General features: G+C 38.8%; 1 protein-coding gene across 3 annotated transcripts in view; it reads left to right on the top strand.

Annotated features, from left to right (window-relative positions):
- Positions 1-2,880: 2,880 nt before the first annotated feature.
- Positions 2,881-18,374, top strand: part of stard13a (StAR related lipid transfer domain containing 13a) — a 75,407-nt gene continuing 59,913 nt past the window's right edge. For 2 of the 3 annotated variants that reach the window (XR_001425810.1, XM_015038914.1), the window contains exons 1-5: positions 2,881-2,955; positions 4,461-5,465; positions 8,924-9,052; positions 13,899-14,075; positions 17,427-17,457. Coding sequence is in view for 2 of the 3 variants with exons in the window: in XM_015038914.1 (XP_014894400.1) it covers positions 4,617-5,465; positions 8,924-9,052; positions 13,899-14,075; positions 17,427-17,457 (1,186 nt within the window). In the remaining variant the exon portion in view is untranslated. Of the gene's footprint in view, positions 2,956-4,460; positions 5,466-8,923; positions 9,053-12,461; positions 12,822-13,898; positions 14,076-17,426; positions 17,458-18,374 lie in introns of those variants that run through there. The other variant, XM_015038917.1, reaches the window with a different exon arrangement.

Raw genomic sequence — 18,374 nt, forward strand, 5'->3', positions numbered from 1 at the left:
AATCGGATCAGATGCAACAACATCTCTGTAAAAAGAAGTTGGGAAGTTCATTGCAGGCCCTGGTAGAGTGTAATTCAGATGCTCCAGTCACAGGGTGGTTTGTCAGTCTTTGTTCATTCAGGTAAAAGCAAACAATTATGCTTACATAACAGCTCACAGCCGTCCTCTATAGGTCCTTTTATTTTGACAGCATGAATCTTTTGCATGAAACAATCTGATAAGATAAAGAAAAAATAAGACGGTTAATCTGCATTGGAAACAAAAGGACGCACTGACACTGAGCTAATCCTAACCTCTCATCATGAAAAGGAGTGAGAAGAGATTTAATGAAATTCTTTGTCCAGTTTATTATTTCACCTGGGTTGGCATATTCTTTGTCTTATAAAAGGAAGTATCTAAAAATTTACATTTAAATCCAGTCAGTTTCCGGTTCAAAGATTCAGTCATTGTATCCTCCCTCCCACTCCACAGAATGTTAATTATATTTCCTGCACACACTCCCTGCCTTTATCTTCTAAAATCTACGAAATGCTTGTTGTCAAAACGTTGATCTGAGGTTTTTTTTACACATCTCAGACACCGTAAACAGTACATGCTTTCACGATAACACGGCTTACACACAACATCTTCCGTTGATTATTTTTCACATTTTTTCTACAATCAACTTTCTTTCATGCATTTTATGTGATTGACCAACACATAGGGCCAATGAGTGTGAAGAAGAAGAAGATTATACTTTGGCTTCAAACTTTTTAACAAATATCTAAAAAGTGTTGTGTGTATTTATATGCAGCTGTCCAAAAGCATAAACATTTAAATAAAATATATATAAAATAAAAAAAAAAGTTCAAGATGAATAATAATCTTAGCTAGGCTCTCTGGCTTAGTGAAAACTTGTCAAGTCTTTCCCGTTTCTCCATTTTATACACCTTTTTTCTGCTTTGTTTTTGCATCTGCAGCTGTTAAACAAACTGTTCCAGATAAATCTGATTCTTTGTATTCTTTGTAGTTATTTATCCGAATGCTACAGCCTGTTGTCCTCTTCACCTTTCTTCCACCTGGCTGAGGTAAATATACCTCTCTGTGGCAGGAATGTTATATATGTAGCATGTCTGAGCAGGTTAGCGTAGCTTGCACTGAAACACATTCTTGGATTATATTAATGCAGCAGAATCATCTCAATGGCAATCTGTAAAAATCTGGATGTTTGAAAAGGTATTTCACTCGGCTCATGATTTCATTAAAGTTTATGCAAACAGATGCAAAGAAAAAATATTTTTTGTACCCTGTCAAGTTCAACTCGATGCGGAAATACTTTATTAATCCCACAGTGTAAGTAAATATTGTGACTTCAGTTATAATGCCTTTTTCAAAGAGTTTTAAAAGATGCTGATGGATAAGAAAAGGGTTGATCTCCTGTCGTGATCAGTATCACACCATATCTGAAAAAACCTCTGACTGAAGACAATTTATTATTGTATGGTTGTCTGATTAAGAGGATGCTATTGTAATGTTTTTCATTTTATGAACAATCTTTATTTGCGTCTTCATCTCCAGGGGTTCCAGAACAGTCCCCAAACAGAGCCAGTGTTCTTTGTCTTTATTGTTGAGCTTCTTCGACACTGTTCTGAAGATCCTAAAGGACAACGTCAGTCAATCAGTTTGTGACATGAAGATCAAATTGACAATGATCCAAAGCACAAACCAGGCCCACCTCTGAACCAGCCCAGTGAAAGTATGGACTTTAATCAGATTGAGCTGCCCTTACACATATCATTTGTTCCATAAAAAGTTCCATATAACACAGAAGTAAGTATAAAACTGCATTAAACTGATTTGTTCTAAAAAAAAAAAAAAGGGCCAAAACTCCTCCACAGCAGTGTAAAAGACCCATTATCAATCACTGCAAATGATTGATGACAGTTGTTGCTACCAAGGGTGGTGTAACCGAAAATTTGGTTTAAGGGTCAATAACTTTTTCACACGGTCAGTTTGATTTGGACAGCTTTTAATCCTTAATTAATGAAACCGTCATTTAAAAACATTGCTTTTTTTGTATTTTCCCATGTTGTCTTTTCTGAAAGTTTACTTTATTTGGAATACAAGACATATTTCTACAGATTTTTACAGAAACTTTTGGTTACGTACACACTGGTATTATTACATCCTCCTTCTGTGACCAGATCTCCTTTCTAACTGGACAGGCCTCAACAGGAACATTCATCTCCATCACAAATGTCTAAATTGCAGGTTTCCACTCCTGACCAGAGACATTCCCTCCAAAATGTTGAAATTGATTATTTTCTGGCAAACCTGAGGAATTCCACAGTCCATTGACAGCTCTGCAAAAAAACATGACTTTTTACGTACTCTGCAAAAACCTTATTGCTGTTCCTGAAGCCAGGAGATGTGGCATATATTGACAGGAGTTAATAACATTTTAAAGCATTACCTCATGCTTTGTTGAGGAATTTGCATGTGAGGTGAAAAATCCGTCGCCCTGAGCCATGTAGCGCAGCAAAAGAGGGAAAACGTGCAACAAGGAGGGGGAAGGACCCGAAACCTACGGATCTGCTTTAATCCGTGACACGTTGTCATTTCGCTTCCCCTGCTTGTGCATACTTACATATATTTCCATGAAAAAACAATGGCCAGTCTCCATAGACACACACACACACACACACACACACACATACACACACATACACACACACACACGTACTCCAGCAGTTCAAACACCTGCCTGTGGAACTGCCCCTCTTCTCGCTGAGGTAATGTAGGAGGGAAACACATTCCTCAGCCTTTTTCCCTCCTCCCCTCTCAGTGTATTACATCTTTACAACTAAATAAACCCAGTCTGTGAATCGTTTCTGTCAGTGTTGGATGCTTTCTTTTGATGTCCATACTTCAGAATGTTGTGGTGGAAGAGGTCTTCAGCTTCTGTGAAAAAGTCTGGTATGCTCAAATCTAAATTTATCTTTTACTTTTAGAAAAATTAAAGCTCCCAAATGTTTTCATATTCAAGTGTAAATCTGCAGTGTTGTGGTGCACAGCAGCCAGATGCCTTGCAGTAACACTATTTCAACATCCTGACTTAAATATTTATTATGAGACGCGTCTCTTCAAAAGGTTTCTTACGCCTCCTTACTTGTGCTGGAACAGTATCTGAACTTTAGATGGTCTTTTCAAGATTTTGACCCTGATTTTAAGACTTCTTGTTGGGGAAAGGAAAAGAACCCAGAGACAGAGGCGAGGAAAGGGTGTGATGGCTGCAGCCAAGAATAGCAATCCACCAGGAAAAAACAATGTGTTTTAGAAAAATGCCTTTGTGGAAAAAAAGAAAAGGAAGAAAAATGTCTGACAGCCTGGGTTGGGAAAACCAGTGTTTATGCCAATGGGCATTTAATCTGATAGATCACATTCAATCTGCAAAATGTATAAGAAATTATATATATTTTTTCCTGAGCTATTCCGTGCATCTTACCATTAAACAGTTTTTGCATGCTCACGGATTTCTCCTGCTTTTGCTTTTTTGTTGCACTAAAATGTTTCAGATCGTCAAACAAATTTCAACATTACAAAGATAACTAGAGTAAAAACAAAATTCCAATGTGAAAGTATATCTGCATTCCTTCTTAAATAATTTATTAACTGTTTTGGTTCATTTTCAGCACACAAAATTACTACCAAACCTGTAGTCCTGGAGGAAAATGACTGGTCAAGTCCAAGCCTGGACTAAATGTAAAACTTTTAGCATGACCCTATTCAGACCATTTGTCCTTGAAAACTCTTCAGTGTGGTTAAATTAAATCAATTGCGCTGAGAAGAGGGGGCCAAAATTCCTCTGCAATGATGTAAAAGACTCATAGTTTGATAGGAGTTGTTACAGCCAAGGGAGGCACCAGCAGTTATAAAGTTTAGGTGCATTTGTTTTTTCATATAGAGCCAAGTTGGTTTGGATAGCTTTCTCTTTTAATAAATAAAACCAACTAAAAGATATTATCTGGGAACCTAATTGTTAGGGAGCTACGGCTGGATCAATAAATCATCATAAGCTCAATTTAATGACTAGCAACTAGTTTTTTTTTTTTTTTGTCATCTCTGTACACTCAGAGTTGTTAAAGGTTAAAGTGTTTCCATACTGTCATTTTGAAATGCAGTTACAACAAGGCTGGGGAAAAATGTGTTATTCATTGATGCTGCTTAATTTTACTGTGTTGGAATTTGTTGCGAATAGGTCAGAGGTTATTCACAAACGCCAGCCTCAGAATCCAATATGGCTGCCTTGCACCCAAGAGTTGTAGCAGAAGTTTCAGTCTTCACTTTCTTCTCTTTGCAAATCCAGATTTCTGTGACTGAAACACATGCCTACTGCATATTATTCATAGTTTGCACATGTGAAAACGTGTGAGCGTGAGCGAGTTTGTCCAAAACTCAGTCTTTTATTCTTCTCTGTGCAGGAAACCCAAAGCATTTGGGGATTACAATTGTGGTCCACACCAAGCTGTTGGCATAAGTTCAGCAGCTTCACCTGATTCCATTCGTCGGACTGCTTTAATAACGCGACGTCATGGTGACAGCAGGACTTGCAGTTGCCGAGGAGGAGATCGGCAGTGATGGTTGCACCGCCTGATCAAGAGCAGTCTAACAGGCATATTTACCCGCAGGCTGTGGATGTCTTTCTAAGTGAAGTGCAAGGGCAAGTTTCCCCCCCTCCCCAATTCAACAGCCAACTGAGAGCCATGTCTGGGCCTGCTTCTCTCTTTGATGCCACGCTGGATCCTGTGGCCAGCCACGTTAAACACTGGAAGGATCTGAAGATCGACAGCACGTCTGGCCTCAGTGAGAGTGATTACACGCCTTCCGGATCTGCTCTAGAGGACATAGAGGTGACAGACACTGACGGTGGAGATGCTGCTCGGAGTGGTCCTCTATTTTTAGAACGGAATGTGAAACAGAGAGGAGCTGCAGCACCTGAGCAGCAGGAAGAGCGCCCCGCGGTGACGCCCCATCCTGCTGAGATCCCTTCTGCCTTTTCACCACTCCTGGACACGTCCTGTGACAACCATCTGTTTGAGTGCGTGAACTCGTCAGAGGACACCTCACCGGACGTGCTTCGAATAGTAAAACATAAGCCAAGTGCGATTGTTTTCTGCGATTATGAAGGCAGCCATGCCGCTGTTGGGAAGGAGAGTTCTGACGGCAGGGAGTCCTCCTCTTCCTCCTCCACTTCCAAAGAAGAGAGTGAAGATGAAGATGCTGATGTTGATGAATTCCCTGAAACTTTGCAGTACAAGGAGTTTCTGGTCAGTCGCCATCGTAGGAGTTTGAACAAAAACAGAAAGTTTCTGAGGAAGAGGCCAGAGGTTCTGCCTCATGGCCCTGCAGCTGACCGGCCAAAGACCTCCAACAGCAAAACGAGACCCGAGTGTGCAGGTGGCAAGGAGGAAGAGGATACACGGCAGGTAAATGAAAACAGCTGGTATTTTTCTTGACCTCAGTATTTCATTGTATACCTAAACTTTGAGCTTTTGTCAAATTACTGCCACAAGCATTATATTGTGATTTTAGGTTATAAACCAAGAAAAATAAGTGGATAATTTTGCCAGTACAGAGTTTTTGAAAACTTTCCTCGACAAGGTTTTTGTGGTATGTGTCCAACCAGCTTTGCTGATCTAGATACTGACATTTTTATTGGTTCTTCCCTTCATAAAGTCAGTCTTCTGTCAAATTGAATGAGCACTTCTGTGCACATTAACTTTTTTAAGGCTGCATTTAACTCTTTCCATCCTTCATCACCTCTTGTCAGCTCCCATTTCCTGTCTAAGAAAAACATCTTCTCAGCCTGATGCTGCCACCACCTTATTTAAAGAGGCAATGAGTAGTTTTACATCAAAAATTGTATTTTGCTTGGGGGCCAAACATTCACTTTTGTTTTCAGAAACAGAGGACCTTCTCTCACCTGTTTGTTGTGTCGGTGAGTGGCTTATCGGAGGTTTTAAACTGATATCCACACTTTACAGAATTAATTTATATATAAAATAAAGTATGTTTTATTTTCCTTCCACAGATATGCAATACGTTGCGATAGTCTGTTTGCGACACAAAAGTTCCAACAAAATACATTGAAGGTTCGGTTCTGGCTGTAAGGCAACAAAATGCATTTAAAAGTTCAGGCATGTTCATGTTTTTCATGTCACTTGTTGTTGGTCATTCTTCTTTACTGTATCAATCACTAAATGATAAAGTTCAATCTCGTCGTGAACCACCGTGAACACGAACTATGCACAATCTTAACCTCTCTTGTAATACATTTTGTACCACTAGAGGGCAGCGAAGTCGAACATTTCCAGATAATTTAAAATGACCTCATTCCTGCTTAGGATCAAGACTTTCTGCATAATAATGAGGGATCTTTGTACATAATGACCTCAGTTAAAATACTGTTAAAATGTGATAAATTAACTAGTAAAATGTCCTGATTTAGACTGTATGCTGTAAATAATATTGAAATATAAACATTGCAACATTAACAGGCTTTAACTACATTGTTTTTGTAAATAAATTTCTGATTTCTGCGAAGATTATTTCAGACAAAAACAACATTTTCCCTTTTTCTTTTAGTGTAGTAAATCTACAGTTAGTATTCTTTAGAGAAAAGTGAAGATGTCCAATTAGGAGTTATTCTATCTCAGAAATACTGCCTGTAATAAATTCCTTTCATATTTTCCTCTTGCACTGCCTGGCATCTGTTATAACCCTGCATGCACTGCACCAGCAGTCATTCTTTAAGCGAATGTGTCCCTAACTTTGTTCTCACACCTGTCAGATTGCTCCCACCCCAACCCCCAGTCTCTGGCACGCTCCCATAACGGTCCTCTTGCACTCTGCTCCCTCCTCTCTTCCTGAAATGAAAGGATTATCTCTGCCTGCACCTCCGTTGTGATGATGTTTCCACAGTTTGGCTGAACAATCCCTTGCTGGAGGACTTGCAGAAAATCCTGTTTATACACCTGCTTAAAAGTTTAAGGTTTGCAGTTGTTGTTCCAGTTACTAAGGCGTTTAGACTCTTCTGGTTTTCCTACATCTCTGAGAAATAATAAATAAATCTGCATTTTTTTTTACAAGGTCTGACACTAAAAAGCATTTACTCCCATCACAAATGGTCCAAGACTAAGACCTTTTATGCAAAACCTTCTGGGTGGGTCTGCTGTGAGACCTGGAGTTTAACCGGTAAATTACGAAAAAGTTAATTCAGTAACTGGTAACTGAGCAAATATTCATTAGAAAGATCTTTTTTTGATATAGATGTCTAACTTTTACAACCACTTATTTGTCTTTTTAACTTTTTTACTAGTCAAATGATTTGTAAAAACAAATTGTCAGCTTGCTTTTAGTCATAGACTTAATTTTTTTATTGAGTCTATGACTAAAAGACTCAAAAGTATATATACTCTGTAGTATATATACTACAGAGTATATATACAGAAATATATACTCTGTAGAGTATATATTTCCTATATACTCTACAGAGTATATAGGAAATATACTCTGTAGAGTATATTTCCTATACTCTACAGAGTATAGGAAATAAAAAAATAATGCATTCTGGTGTAAAATGCCAAAGAACATTCAATCTTTAGGCTAATCAGAGATGATTTAATGCAGCAAAAAGGCTGAAATGTTTAATATTTGACTGTAAGACTTATCCCTAATCTAATAAACAGGGAAACATAAAAGGTTCACCGGATACTAAATGAACCTTCACCTTCATCAGCAGATGAAGAGAGGTTCATCCCTCTCCTTAGCTTTTTCATTGGAAATTCGCTTGAAAACAGCCAACACTACACATCGTAGTAGTTATTTATAACAGTGTTTGTTTCCTTTGTATGAGTCCAATAATGAATTGCTGCTTTAAGCATCGATGAATTAAAGGCCCTCTGCCCCTGTGGACGCTCTGGACAGAATCTTATTAACATTTCATGAACTTAGAGAGCAACACTGCTGCGTCTGTGTGTGTCTATGTGTGCTGCAGTGCATTAGCACATTTATGTGTCAGTGACTTTCAGCATGTGTACATGCTGGCAGTCATTCTTGTAACTGAAAAGCCTCCAGTGGCTCAGTTCCCCCACCTCGCCCTGGATCTGTCCCCCCACAGTGAGGGTAAAAATAGCACCCTGCTGTGCACAGACAGCCCTCTGTGCTCCTGTGCTGCGTAGGAATCTGGGGGATGTGGGGGCCGCAACACACAGGAAATGGTTTTACTGCCAAAGCAGTTACTGCAGATATTTTTTAAGCTGGTCGACATGATAGTTTTGGGACTGGAGAAAAGGGTGTGTTTGTGAGCGTGAGTGGGTAGATGAGTGGGTGGGTTGTGTTGTGAGGGCATGCCTGTGAGTATGCATGTAGCTGTGTGAGTGAGGGGGCTGTTTTTGGACTGCAGTTCCTTCAAAGGGTCTTTATATGCTGCTATCAGCCTATGGGACTCTGGGATTGGCAATGGAGCTCAGAAACAAAGCAGTTTGTTCATTTCCTGGAAGGCCAGCGAACAAGCATCTCAGTCAGACTCAATTACCACCAGTTACTGACAAAGTACAGAAATGATTTAGACCTTTGCATAACTTTAGCATGGGCACATCCGGCATCTCACATTGTGTATATTAATGCTTACAACCTGTAGGCCTATGCTTTGGTTTTATTCTTATTCTGCACATTCTGTTGTCCTCACAGAATCTCTATTGATTTGCATCACAAGTCAGACTGAAGAACGGATCATTGAGGCAATGAAGGTTGGAATGGCTGAATGAGGAAGAGAAGGGTTGAGCTTTAGGTTCATCTAAAGAGCTGCACATGAATTGTCTGCTACCTTGAGCTGTACTTACCTTCATTTCCACTTATTTTGGTTTTTGTCTTGTGTGCTCAGCAGTGTGACTCCATGATCCTGCTGATGAAGAAATTGGATCACCTCAGTGAGGGAATGCAAAACATCCAAAACTCTAATTCCTGCCACACAAATGATGTTCGAGTCAAGGCGGAGCAGCAGGGCACCAAGGTAAGCCTGATTTAGATTTGCAGCACATGTGATTGATGAATAGCTTCATGAATATAGATGGTGTTGTCTCAGGCTCATCTGAGCAAAAACAACAAGGTTATGAATAGAACTGTAATACATTTTGAAAGCGCTCTATGCTAACTTTAAATAACACAAACACTATCCTTTTCTTTCATTTCAGGCTTGCGCCTTATTCGATTTATTAGACTCTTGGTTTTAGCTACCAAGCTATTTATTTAGATAATTAGAATTTTGCTCAGACTGGATATTCATATCTTCCAGGGTGGAGAGATAAAACAACAAGAAACCTCAGTGAGTTTGAAAGACAGAGGTTTGGTGCACAAATTTGAATTAATTAAGGATTTTGTCTTATCAATACAGGTTAAAAATAAATACACTCTAAATACACACTGTGTCTAAATACACATTCATTTGTGTTTAGGTAAATCTCCCTTAGTGATCTGCAGAGACGCCAGAATCACTTCTTTCGCCTTCAGCATGCCCCTGGTAGTCTGGCAGTCCAGTCTGATTTACAGAACCGGTACAGTGTTCTGACATGGACCTGACATTTAGGCACAATATGCAAATGTTCAGAGTTTTGCAGGTCAGGGCTTTGGGGAGGCTTTTCCAGAAGCTTAATGTTGGTCTGGTTTATCCCTTTCTGAAACACCCTGGATGTCTGGATGCATGTTTGTGATCATTTTCCCGCTGGAACACCCCATTAGGCCCACATTCCAGCCATCTAGCTGCATGTTCAAAATTGTTCCAGATCATCCTGATAAATTTATTTTCATAAAGGGTGACAGTTTGGGTCTTTCTCCAAGTCTTACCAAAGAGGGCAACCAAATTAATGACTGGTATTTATTACTGATTCTTGAGATCTGCAATTGTTTAACAATGGATCTAGCTGACTTTTCCAACTTGTGTCAATTTAGATTTTTCTTTCCTGCAGTATATCTCAAGTCATTAAGAGATTTTTAGGTCACTGAGGAGAAATTACCAAATGAAGACAATAACAGTCTTTAATAAGGATTTCTGAGGCTTGAGGTTTATTAAATTTAAACCAATCTTAGAACCTTCAGCATCACTTATTTAAAAAATTAGGCTAAACCTAAAGAAAGCTTTTATTTATCATTTTTAATTTGCTGATTATAGAAACACTGCAAAACAAACAAAAAAAAAAAACCCAACCATTGAATAGTTCAATGTTTTATAATTATTTAATCACCCTGGAAAGGAGAACATCCAAAATGGAGATGGCATCCATGCTCATGATGACTGTGCATTAATTTTTCACTAGAACAGTAAATTATAATCCGATTGGATTTCCATGCCGTTCATGTGGTAAAATAACTGCTTCCACAGAAACAACAGATGTCAAATCATTCCTCGCTGGAGCTTTAAAGGCGTAGCAAACATATTTTGTGGACCAAAAGATCACAGTGACCCTTCTGCTGTTCTTTTCCTACATGACATTCCAGATGCTTCATTATCCTTACTGAGTGTAAATGAGTAAACCTCAAATAGCTTTCAAACCATGTAGAAGTTAAGGAATGCTCATAAAACTGTTGAAATTGCACCACAACAATCCCATTTAAACTGTTTTGCTTGTTAGAGACACAGCGGTGCAACGAATTATGTTGACACATTTAGCAGTTTGCCTCATTGTCTGCTAATTCAGTGCAGAAGTGCAACGTTAATGAACATCGTGACATGTATGAGTGGACACGTAGAAGTGGGATTATAGCTTGTTGCAGAACATATTTAGGAAATATATAGAAATTAGTTTTTCTAATTTCAAGATGTTGCATAACAGACTTTTAAATTCTGCCAAAGTTTCCTTCAGGCATCAGTCTGTTTATTTATGTATTTATTTTTCGCTGTGCAAGCAGAGACCTGCATGATCTTTGCAAACTGTTCACCGGAATAACTCAAAACTATTTACATGCAACCTCATTGTCTGGGGAACGAATAAGTGATCAGTCTAATGTCAAAACCGTCAAAATAACCTGTGGGTTGTGGAACTCACCTCAGTACATGTAAATTTACCAAAGGTGGAGTTTGCACAATCTTCAGCTAAAATATCAAATTGCCAGTAAATAAAATCCAGTGCATTCATTCGCCTTCAGGAAGAGCATCATTTGTAAACAGTATGCACCTGTGTGTAATTTAATAATTAAAATGTGGAGAGTACCAACAAACTGCAAACCTACCAAGACATGACGAGCATTAATCAGGGAAGCAGCCAAATATCCATCCATTGGCAACTCTGTGGAAGCTGCAGTGATCCACAACTCAGGTGGAATAATCTGCTGGTAGAATAACTATTAGTTATTCACACTAATTGTTTTGATCTATTTGGAAGTGGCAAAAAGATATATATCGTCAAAAACAAACCATAAGAAATCTCTTATGCACCCAGTGGTATCAACTGAAGCCAGAGCTTGACACACAGAAGTGAATCTGGTTTGTGAAAAACTTGACCTCTTCAGTGTTTATGGTAAACATCTTAGCTGTCAGAAGGGGCAAAAACTGACAATGTCAGCAGAAGAGGTAATCAATGTCAGGTGACAGGATTGTAATGCTTTGACCGTTTTAAAAACAATGTTGTCAGTTTCAGTGCATCCGGAAGAAAATGGATCGTATTAAAATTCTTTTTAGAAAACAAGACGCAGAAAAGAACCTGGCCTCAGGTCGTACTGGACCTTCTGAGATGGTGATCCCTGACATTCACTGCGAGGGTCAAGTGGTAAAAAAAAATATTTAACAGAAGCCAATATAAACATTTTAAAGAGTCCCAGCCAGAGTCCAGACATGAACCATGTCTAAAATCCATTGCTGAGACTAAACGAGTCAAGACAAATTTGATTTTCCAACCTTAACGTGATTATTGCAGGACTAAATGCTCCAAAAACTTGTCCGCATTATAAGATTGACTTTTCATGGTGAAAACATTCAGCTATTGATAGCAAAAAATGCTTTGGATAATTTAGGAAACAACTTTCTGTCATTTCATATCTAATGCACCATTTGGCTTTTGCAGGGATCATTTGTTGTAACCGAAAAGATCAATAGGTTAAATGACTCTTAATGTTTTAAAAAGCAGGCATGAATAAAAATATCAGGTTCAAAATGCCACGTGAAACATCCAAAAAGAGAAATTAAAATGAGAAAAATTCATCTCTATTTTTTTATTTTTGCCATAGTGGAGCACCATGTTGCTGACTCATCTCCAGCCACACAATGGGAGCATTAGCAGCAGCATTGTTCATCACCATGATGGAAATCCTTTGTAAGATCATGAAGGGAATTTTCTGAAAACAGAATCGTTGTGTGCCAAAACAAGCAGAAAATAATCTCTTTGTGAGTATTTGTGAAATAGACCCTCTTCTACAGAAATGAAAGTCATTCCTTCCTCTCCATCAGTTACTCATGCATCTTATCAGCTCGGTGTTTGACTGGAAGGGGCAAGCGGGAAGCACATCAGTGGGTATTCCCACTGAAGTGGGCAGTAGCGGCAGAACCTGAGTGGAGTGGGTCAGGCTGGATTGGACTTTCCACTGTTGTCAATGAGCTGAGCTCAGGCAGCGGAAGGAGAGCCAAGATTAGGGTGGGACTTTTTTTCAGAATGTGAGAAGGAACGATAAATTGTCAGCAAGGTCTTAAATCTTGAATCGCTTCACATCGTCACCAGCTTCACAGGTTACTGGACAGAAACCAGAGAAACAGACCTGCTGATGAGACGGGCAGCATGAAGACACAGGGAGCGGTAAGAGACACATGTTTAGTCTGCTGCTGAATGGGATGAGCTAGAGATCTTTATGGTTTTACACATGAAGGTTACCTGAATTAAAACATAATAAATATTTTTGTTGCTTACTGCTGGTACGCACTGAAAATGCAGGAGACTTGCTAAGTTTTGCAGAATTTACCCTTACACTGATTAACATAATAAGCATTTAAAAGTTGATAGAAGTCATGTTGTTCTGGTGATTCTCAAATAAAATAAAACTTTAGTAACAATTATAGTGGGCTGCACAGTTGAATAGTTGGTACCTGGTTTCCTCACTAATTATTATTAGCGCTATGATGAAGAAATTACAATGTCAACAGTAAAAATCAAACATGATCTTGAGCAAAAATACCCCAAACTGTATCATCTATGCTAAAAATGTGACCTATAGCTGTAAAAATGTATTAGTTTATAAACTCGAGGAACACCACTGACAACTTTAAACTGTATTTACTGACAATGATCCAAGAGATATGACTTAAACCAGAGATGTGGAGACTATATAAGAAGTGCAGTTTTAGTTTTAAGGGATGGGTGTCATAGAATAGTATTATATAAATGAAAGCGTGCAAAGCATGCTCTATTATTAATGTGTTTTTCAAAGTTAAGTTGCTCTTGGGTGTAACATCAAAACCTTTAAATTACAACAAAAGAATAAAAAAAAATAAAAAAAACTTAAAAAAAAATAAAACTGTCTGATTTCCCACCAGAAAAACTAATATATAATCTGACAAAATTAGCAAACAATTTCCCATAGACATTGAAAGATTACAAAATTTGCATAAAGAGTTGAGCGTGGTAACACCACTGACAGCTGATCAAAACTGTGAACATTCTAGTTATGATTTTTAATATATGATATGAAATATTATGAGAGGTTTGGTCAGAAGTAGAACTCGGATCAATAAAGAGAACAACATTGTTTGGTATCCACATATAAACCACATGCTTTTGTTTTCATCTGGGCGGCTAAAATCTTATTTAGGTGTAGTGGATGTAAAAAATTTTTATTTCCTTTTCTTAGCTTGTTTGTCTCTCTCTCCTTTCCTCCAGGGTGCCCAGACTGTGTTCAGGATGACAGTCCGAACAGGCCCGGATCAAGGAGCCCACAAATCTCCAGACAAACCTGAGCCGCTGACCAGATGCCGCTCACGACCCTTGACCCGCAGCAGGCCACTGACCCGCTCCTCCCTCACGTCTCCTACGCATCTCCAAGCTCGTCATGCCTGGGTGAGACACTCCGGTTGCACCAGTGAGAAACTTAAAAAAAAAAAAAAGCAGCCCATTTTTAACTGCTCTGATTTAGAGTTTCTGATGCAAGTCGGTTACCGTCTGGAGCAGCGTCTCCCATGAGAACGCCGCTGAGGCCCGTTTTGCTTTGCTCTTTCATACTGACATCAGGTCTGTGACTCCTCTCAGACTTTTGATTGCATTACAGACTCATGAAGCACTTTGAAGCTGACCTCGCACACAGGAGCTTCACAGACCGATATAAACTGATCAGTCACTCAGCTGAGTCAAATCTGATTTCTGAGTAAAACCTTTAGCCTGTTTTGGGTAAAAACGGTCACAGGTCCAGTGTTTCATAAGGAAAGAGATGAAGTGAACATCTGTGGTTTGCTTTTGAGCACACTGTGACATATCACCCTCTGTCCTCATCTGTGAGTCACCTTGTTTTACCTGACATCTTACACAAAGGCTTTTGCTGAAAAAAAAAAAAATCTGTTATGTTTTGATATTCTCTCTGTCCCTTTGTTACATCATGTTCCCCCTCTGCCTGAAACTCAGTCAAGGTTTATTCTGCCCCTGCTGTTTTATAAATAAGATGAGTGTAAAGCGGTGAGACAGATCTGCTCCGCGCAGCAGAATTTACAAGGTCACTTTCTGCCCAGTCAGCACAGTCACAACTGTGCTACAACAGTCAGACAGATAAGGGAGAATAAAAAGAAATGTCTTCTTTAAGCCAACATGTATTTTTTCTTGATGTTTTACAAAGAACATCACTCGTATGATTTTGAAAATGTAATAATCGCAGAACTATTTGGATTGAAAGCGTATTGTTGACAGCCAGAGTGAAGAAATAAAACATTTTAAAGAGATTAAACCTCTGAATTTCAAGAGCGCCACTTGGTTAAGGGCTTAGTTTTCTAAATGGCTAATATTTAAAGGTAGAGAACCTAAAAGGAAGCCGATCATTTTGCTTGTTTGCTATGTCAAACCTTTGTTTTTGTGGTTTTGAAACTAATGAAAGGATGTAAACTGATCTGGGACATTTTCTGACACACACATGTCAATTTATACCCACAGGAAGGAAAACCTTTAAAACCTGCTTTGACAACTGAGAATTTTAATACATTTCTATAATACAATCATAATTTACAGCGGTTAAAACAGTTATTTTTGTCAAATCAGGAGTCAATACATTTCATAATTTATTGGAGTGGACTGGTCAACACAGGCGATGGAACCTTAATAAATAATTCATCTATTTATTATTTTATTTCCTTCTTTATGCCTTTTTTATTTGTTTTGTTTGTAGTTCTTAAAAATACTGAACTACCAAGGTGTCATGATCCCTGGGTTTCTGTGTGTTTATTTTGGAGTTCTTCTGTTTTCAGTCCTGTTTTCCCTGTGTAGTCCTGTTCCCTGTGAGTCTCTGTCCTCCCTGTTGATTGCTCCCCAGGTGTGTCGTATTCCCTTGATTACCCCGTCTGTATTTAAACCCACCTGTTGTCTGTGTTCCTCGTCGGGTCCTTGTCGTTAATCTGTGTCTAAGTTCGTTGTGTCTAAGTCACGTCTTGTTTCCGCTCCAGTAGAACTGTAAAGTCCTGGATAGCGTTAGCTCTCGTTTTTGTCCTGTGTATCAGTTGCTACCGGTACTTAGCTGTGTGCTAGTTTCTGCCGTGCTGCCTGTATGGACTGTAGAGCTTTATTTTCACCATTAAATTCATCATCATCACCATAACCTGGGTCTCAGCGTTCTCTCCTCACCACTTCAACCCCCACTCATGACACAAGGAAATAAAATTAAAATGCAGTGATGAAGAGCGTTTGAAATGAACGCAGGAATGAATGTAAAGTTGAAGGATTTTTCAGAACAAAAATAAAAATGGTTAATTTTCTGCAGAAAATAAATTATGCATCTGTAAATGTGTGCAAAGTGCACAATGTGTGTTTTTTTTTTTAAACTGAAATGCATCAAATAATTCGATATCTACATGTTATTGAAAACATTGCCCCATAGCACAGGACTGCCAACAGTTGGTTTCGTGCGACTTTTTCCATATCATGCCAGTTATGCCACAGTGGTATTCAACTGAAAGCTTTTCAATACTTCAGAGCATTAAAGAGGCTTTATGGGTGTTAGCTGGTGTTGTTCAAATTGGTTGCCCAAAAAGAAGCATTAGTTCAAAGCTCATGTTGCAATGTTCAGTAGTTACCCAATCTGATGAGGTCAACAGCAAGGTACAATTTGATCATTTATTTATTTTATTACTCAATAAAAACACAATATTTATGCGTAATCTTTTCTGGCTTAAATTCCCACCAGCTCGCTTGTCCTGTGTGTAGAGTGTCTCCAAATCTCACGAAACATTCTCTTTAACTTGAAACCCATTATGATCATTATATATGAATGAACCCCATTACAGGATACTGTCGTTTGCGCTCAGCTTATGTTTTACTGAGCAGGTAGGCAGGCAGAGGGACAAGCAGGGGGCGCTCAGTTTGATGCAGGGGTGGGTGTATTTTCCCCCTAACTGTGACTGATAAAGCACAGCTGTGCAAACGAACTCTCCCTCCCTCCTCCTTAAACACACAGACATACACACACCTACACATTTAAATAAATGTAACGTTTGAGTATCAGTATGACTTTTAGGCATCCTATTTCCCTAAAAGCACATTTCTGAAAGTGTGTCTTGGAACAAATAGATTTTTTAGCCTCAGTCGTAATGCTCCTTCACTAGTTCACACTCAGACAAAATGCAGACAGAAGGTGGACAATTAAGTTCAGCTTTAGCAGCGGCCATTCAACAAAAGGTAGCAACAAAACAGGTTGCTAGAGATGACCTGCTGAAAACAGAACCACATTCATCATATCATACTTTATGAGTTGATAGCAGACTTTAACCATAATATGCTCTTCTGTCCATCTTTATATTTAACCTTTAATGTGATATTTTGTTTTTGCATCTTCATCTCTCACTCTAAAGAGAGGACACAGGTAGATTCGGTCACTTGTAAAAATCTTTTCCCATTTTCTCAGATCTAACATTATATTTTAGGATTTAAGCCAATCCATGAAAGGAATGTAGCCGCATTAATTAACTAAAGGAAACAACTAGTCCACATATTTCTCCACCTAGGAAATGAGTTTACAAAGAAATGTAATTTTCTCAGCATTGCTACTGTTGCAGTCTGAGCGGACCGATGAAAACGGGGCACCATCTTTTTGGCCAATGTCGCGTTTACATTCCCAAAAGCTTTGGAGGAAATTCACCCTTTACTTGTATATTTTGCTGCTTCTATTTCTGTACTTATCTGCATTTCTGTCTCCTTCTCTCTTCTTTGTCATGCTAGGTTGCTGCAAAGATGACCAGCGGATCAGCAGGTAGGATGATGAGAGTGGGGACTCGTACTTTTTTTTCTGCCGGGGAGAGTTCGCATCCTGCATCCTTTTTCTTGGACTTTGTTTCCCATTTAAGGATAAAACAGGACTTGTGGGAATTTCTCCTCTTGCGTTTCAAACCTCAGTCGCCACAGCATGCAGTGCAAACACACACTTTGTCCTACAAACAGACACACACATATTTTTGGAGCAATAACTACTGCTGACAGCAGAAATCACACACCATTTATAATGCCGTGTAAAATTATTCACCAACCTTGCACTTTTTCACACTTTGTCATGTTACATCCACACGATGTGTTGCATTTTTGCTAAAACTTCATGTGACAAACCAACATAATACTTGATAGAGTGGCTTCTTGCTGCTGTGACAGCTCCAAGTTTTTTGGAGTATGGAGATGGAAAGGAAAGATTTGCTCATTTTTCTTTGCAAGATAACCAAAGCTGTCTAAACTCTTTTCCTGTTGCTGATTCTCAATTGGTTTGATAAACCAAAGGTGTCAAACTGCACGTGTGTCTCTGCCCCGACTAGAAAGAAGCAGAGAGCTCCTATAGAGTCACCAGGAAGTTTTTATCTGCTTCCACGATTAATTACTCTGCTCAGATTAGGTTGAAGGTCAAGTTTAGGTAGATTTACTTTTCAATTACATGATTTAGAATAACCAGAGTAACACTCAATGACTTCCACATGTTGTAATCACAACTTCACAATGTAGTTTTTTTTTATTTCTTAAAAAATATTGAAAGCCATGTATCTTCTTCCTTCCATTTCACAATTATATATCACTCCGTATTAGTATATAACAGGGGTCCCCAAACTACGGCCCGCGGGCCGAATCCGGCCCGCCTCCACATTTGGTCCGGCCCCCTGAATAGTATTCAGATTTTTTTTTTTTTTT

The sequence above is a fragment of the Poecilia latipinna genome, unplaced genomic scaffold (assembly GCF_001443285.1).
Source record: "Poecilia latipinna isolate Pla-1442-1.1 unplaced genomic scaffold, P_latipinna-1.0 Scaffold457, whole genome shotgun sequence".
NCBI classification, from domain to species: domain Eukaryota; kingdom Metazoa; phylum Chordata; class Actinopteri; order Cyprinodontiformes; family Poeciliidae; genus Poecilia; species Poecilia latipinna.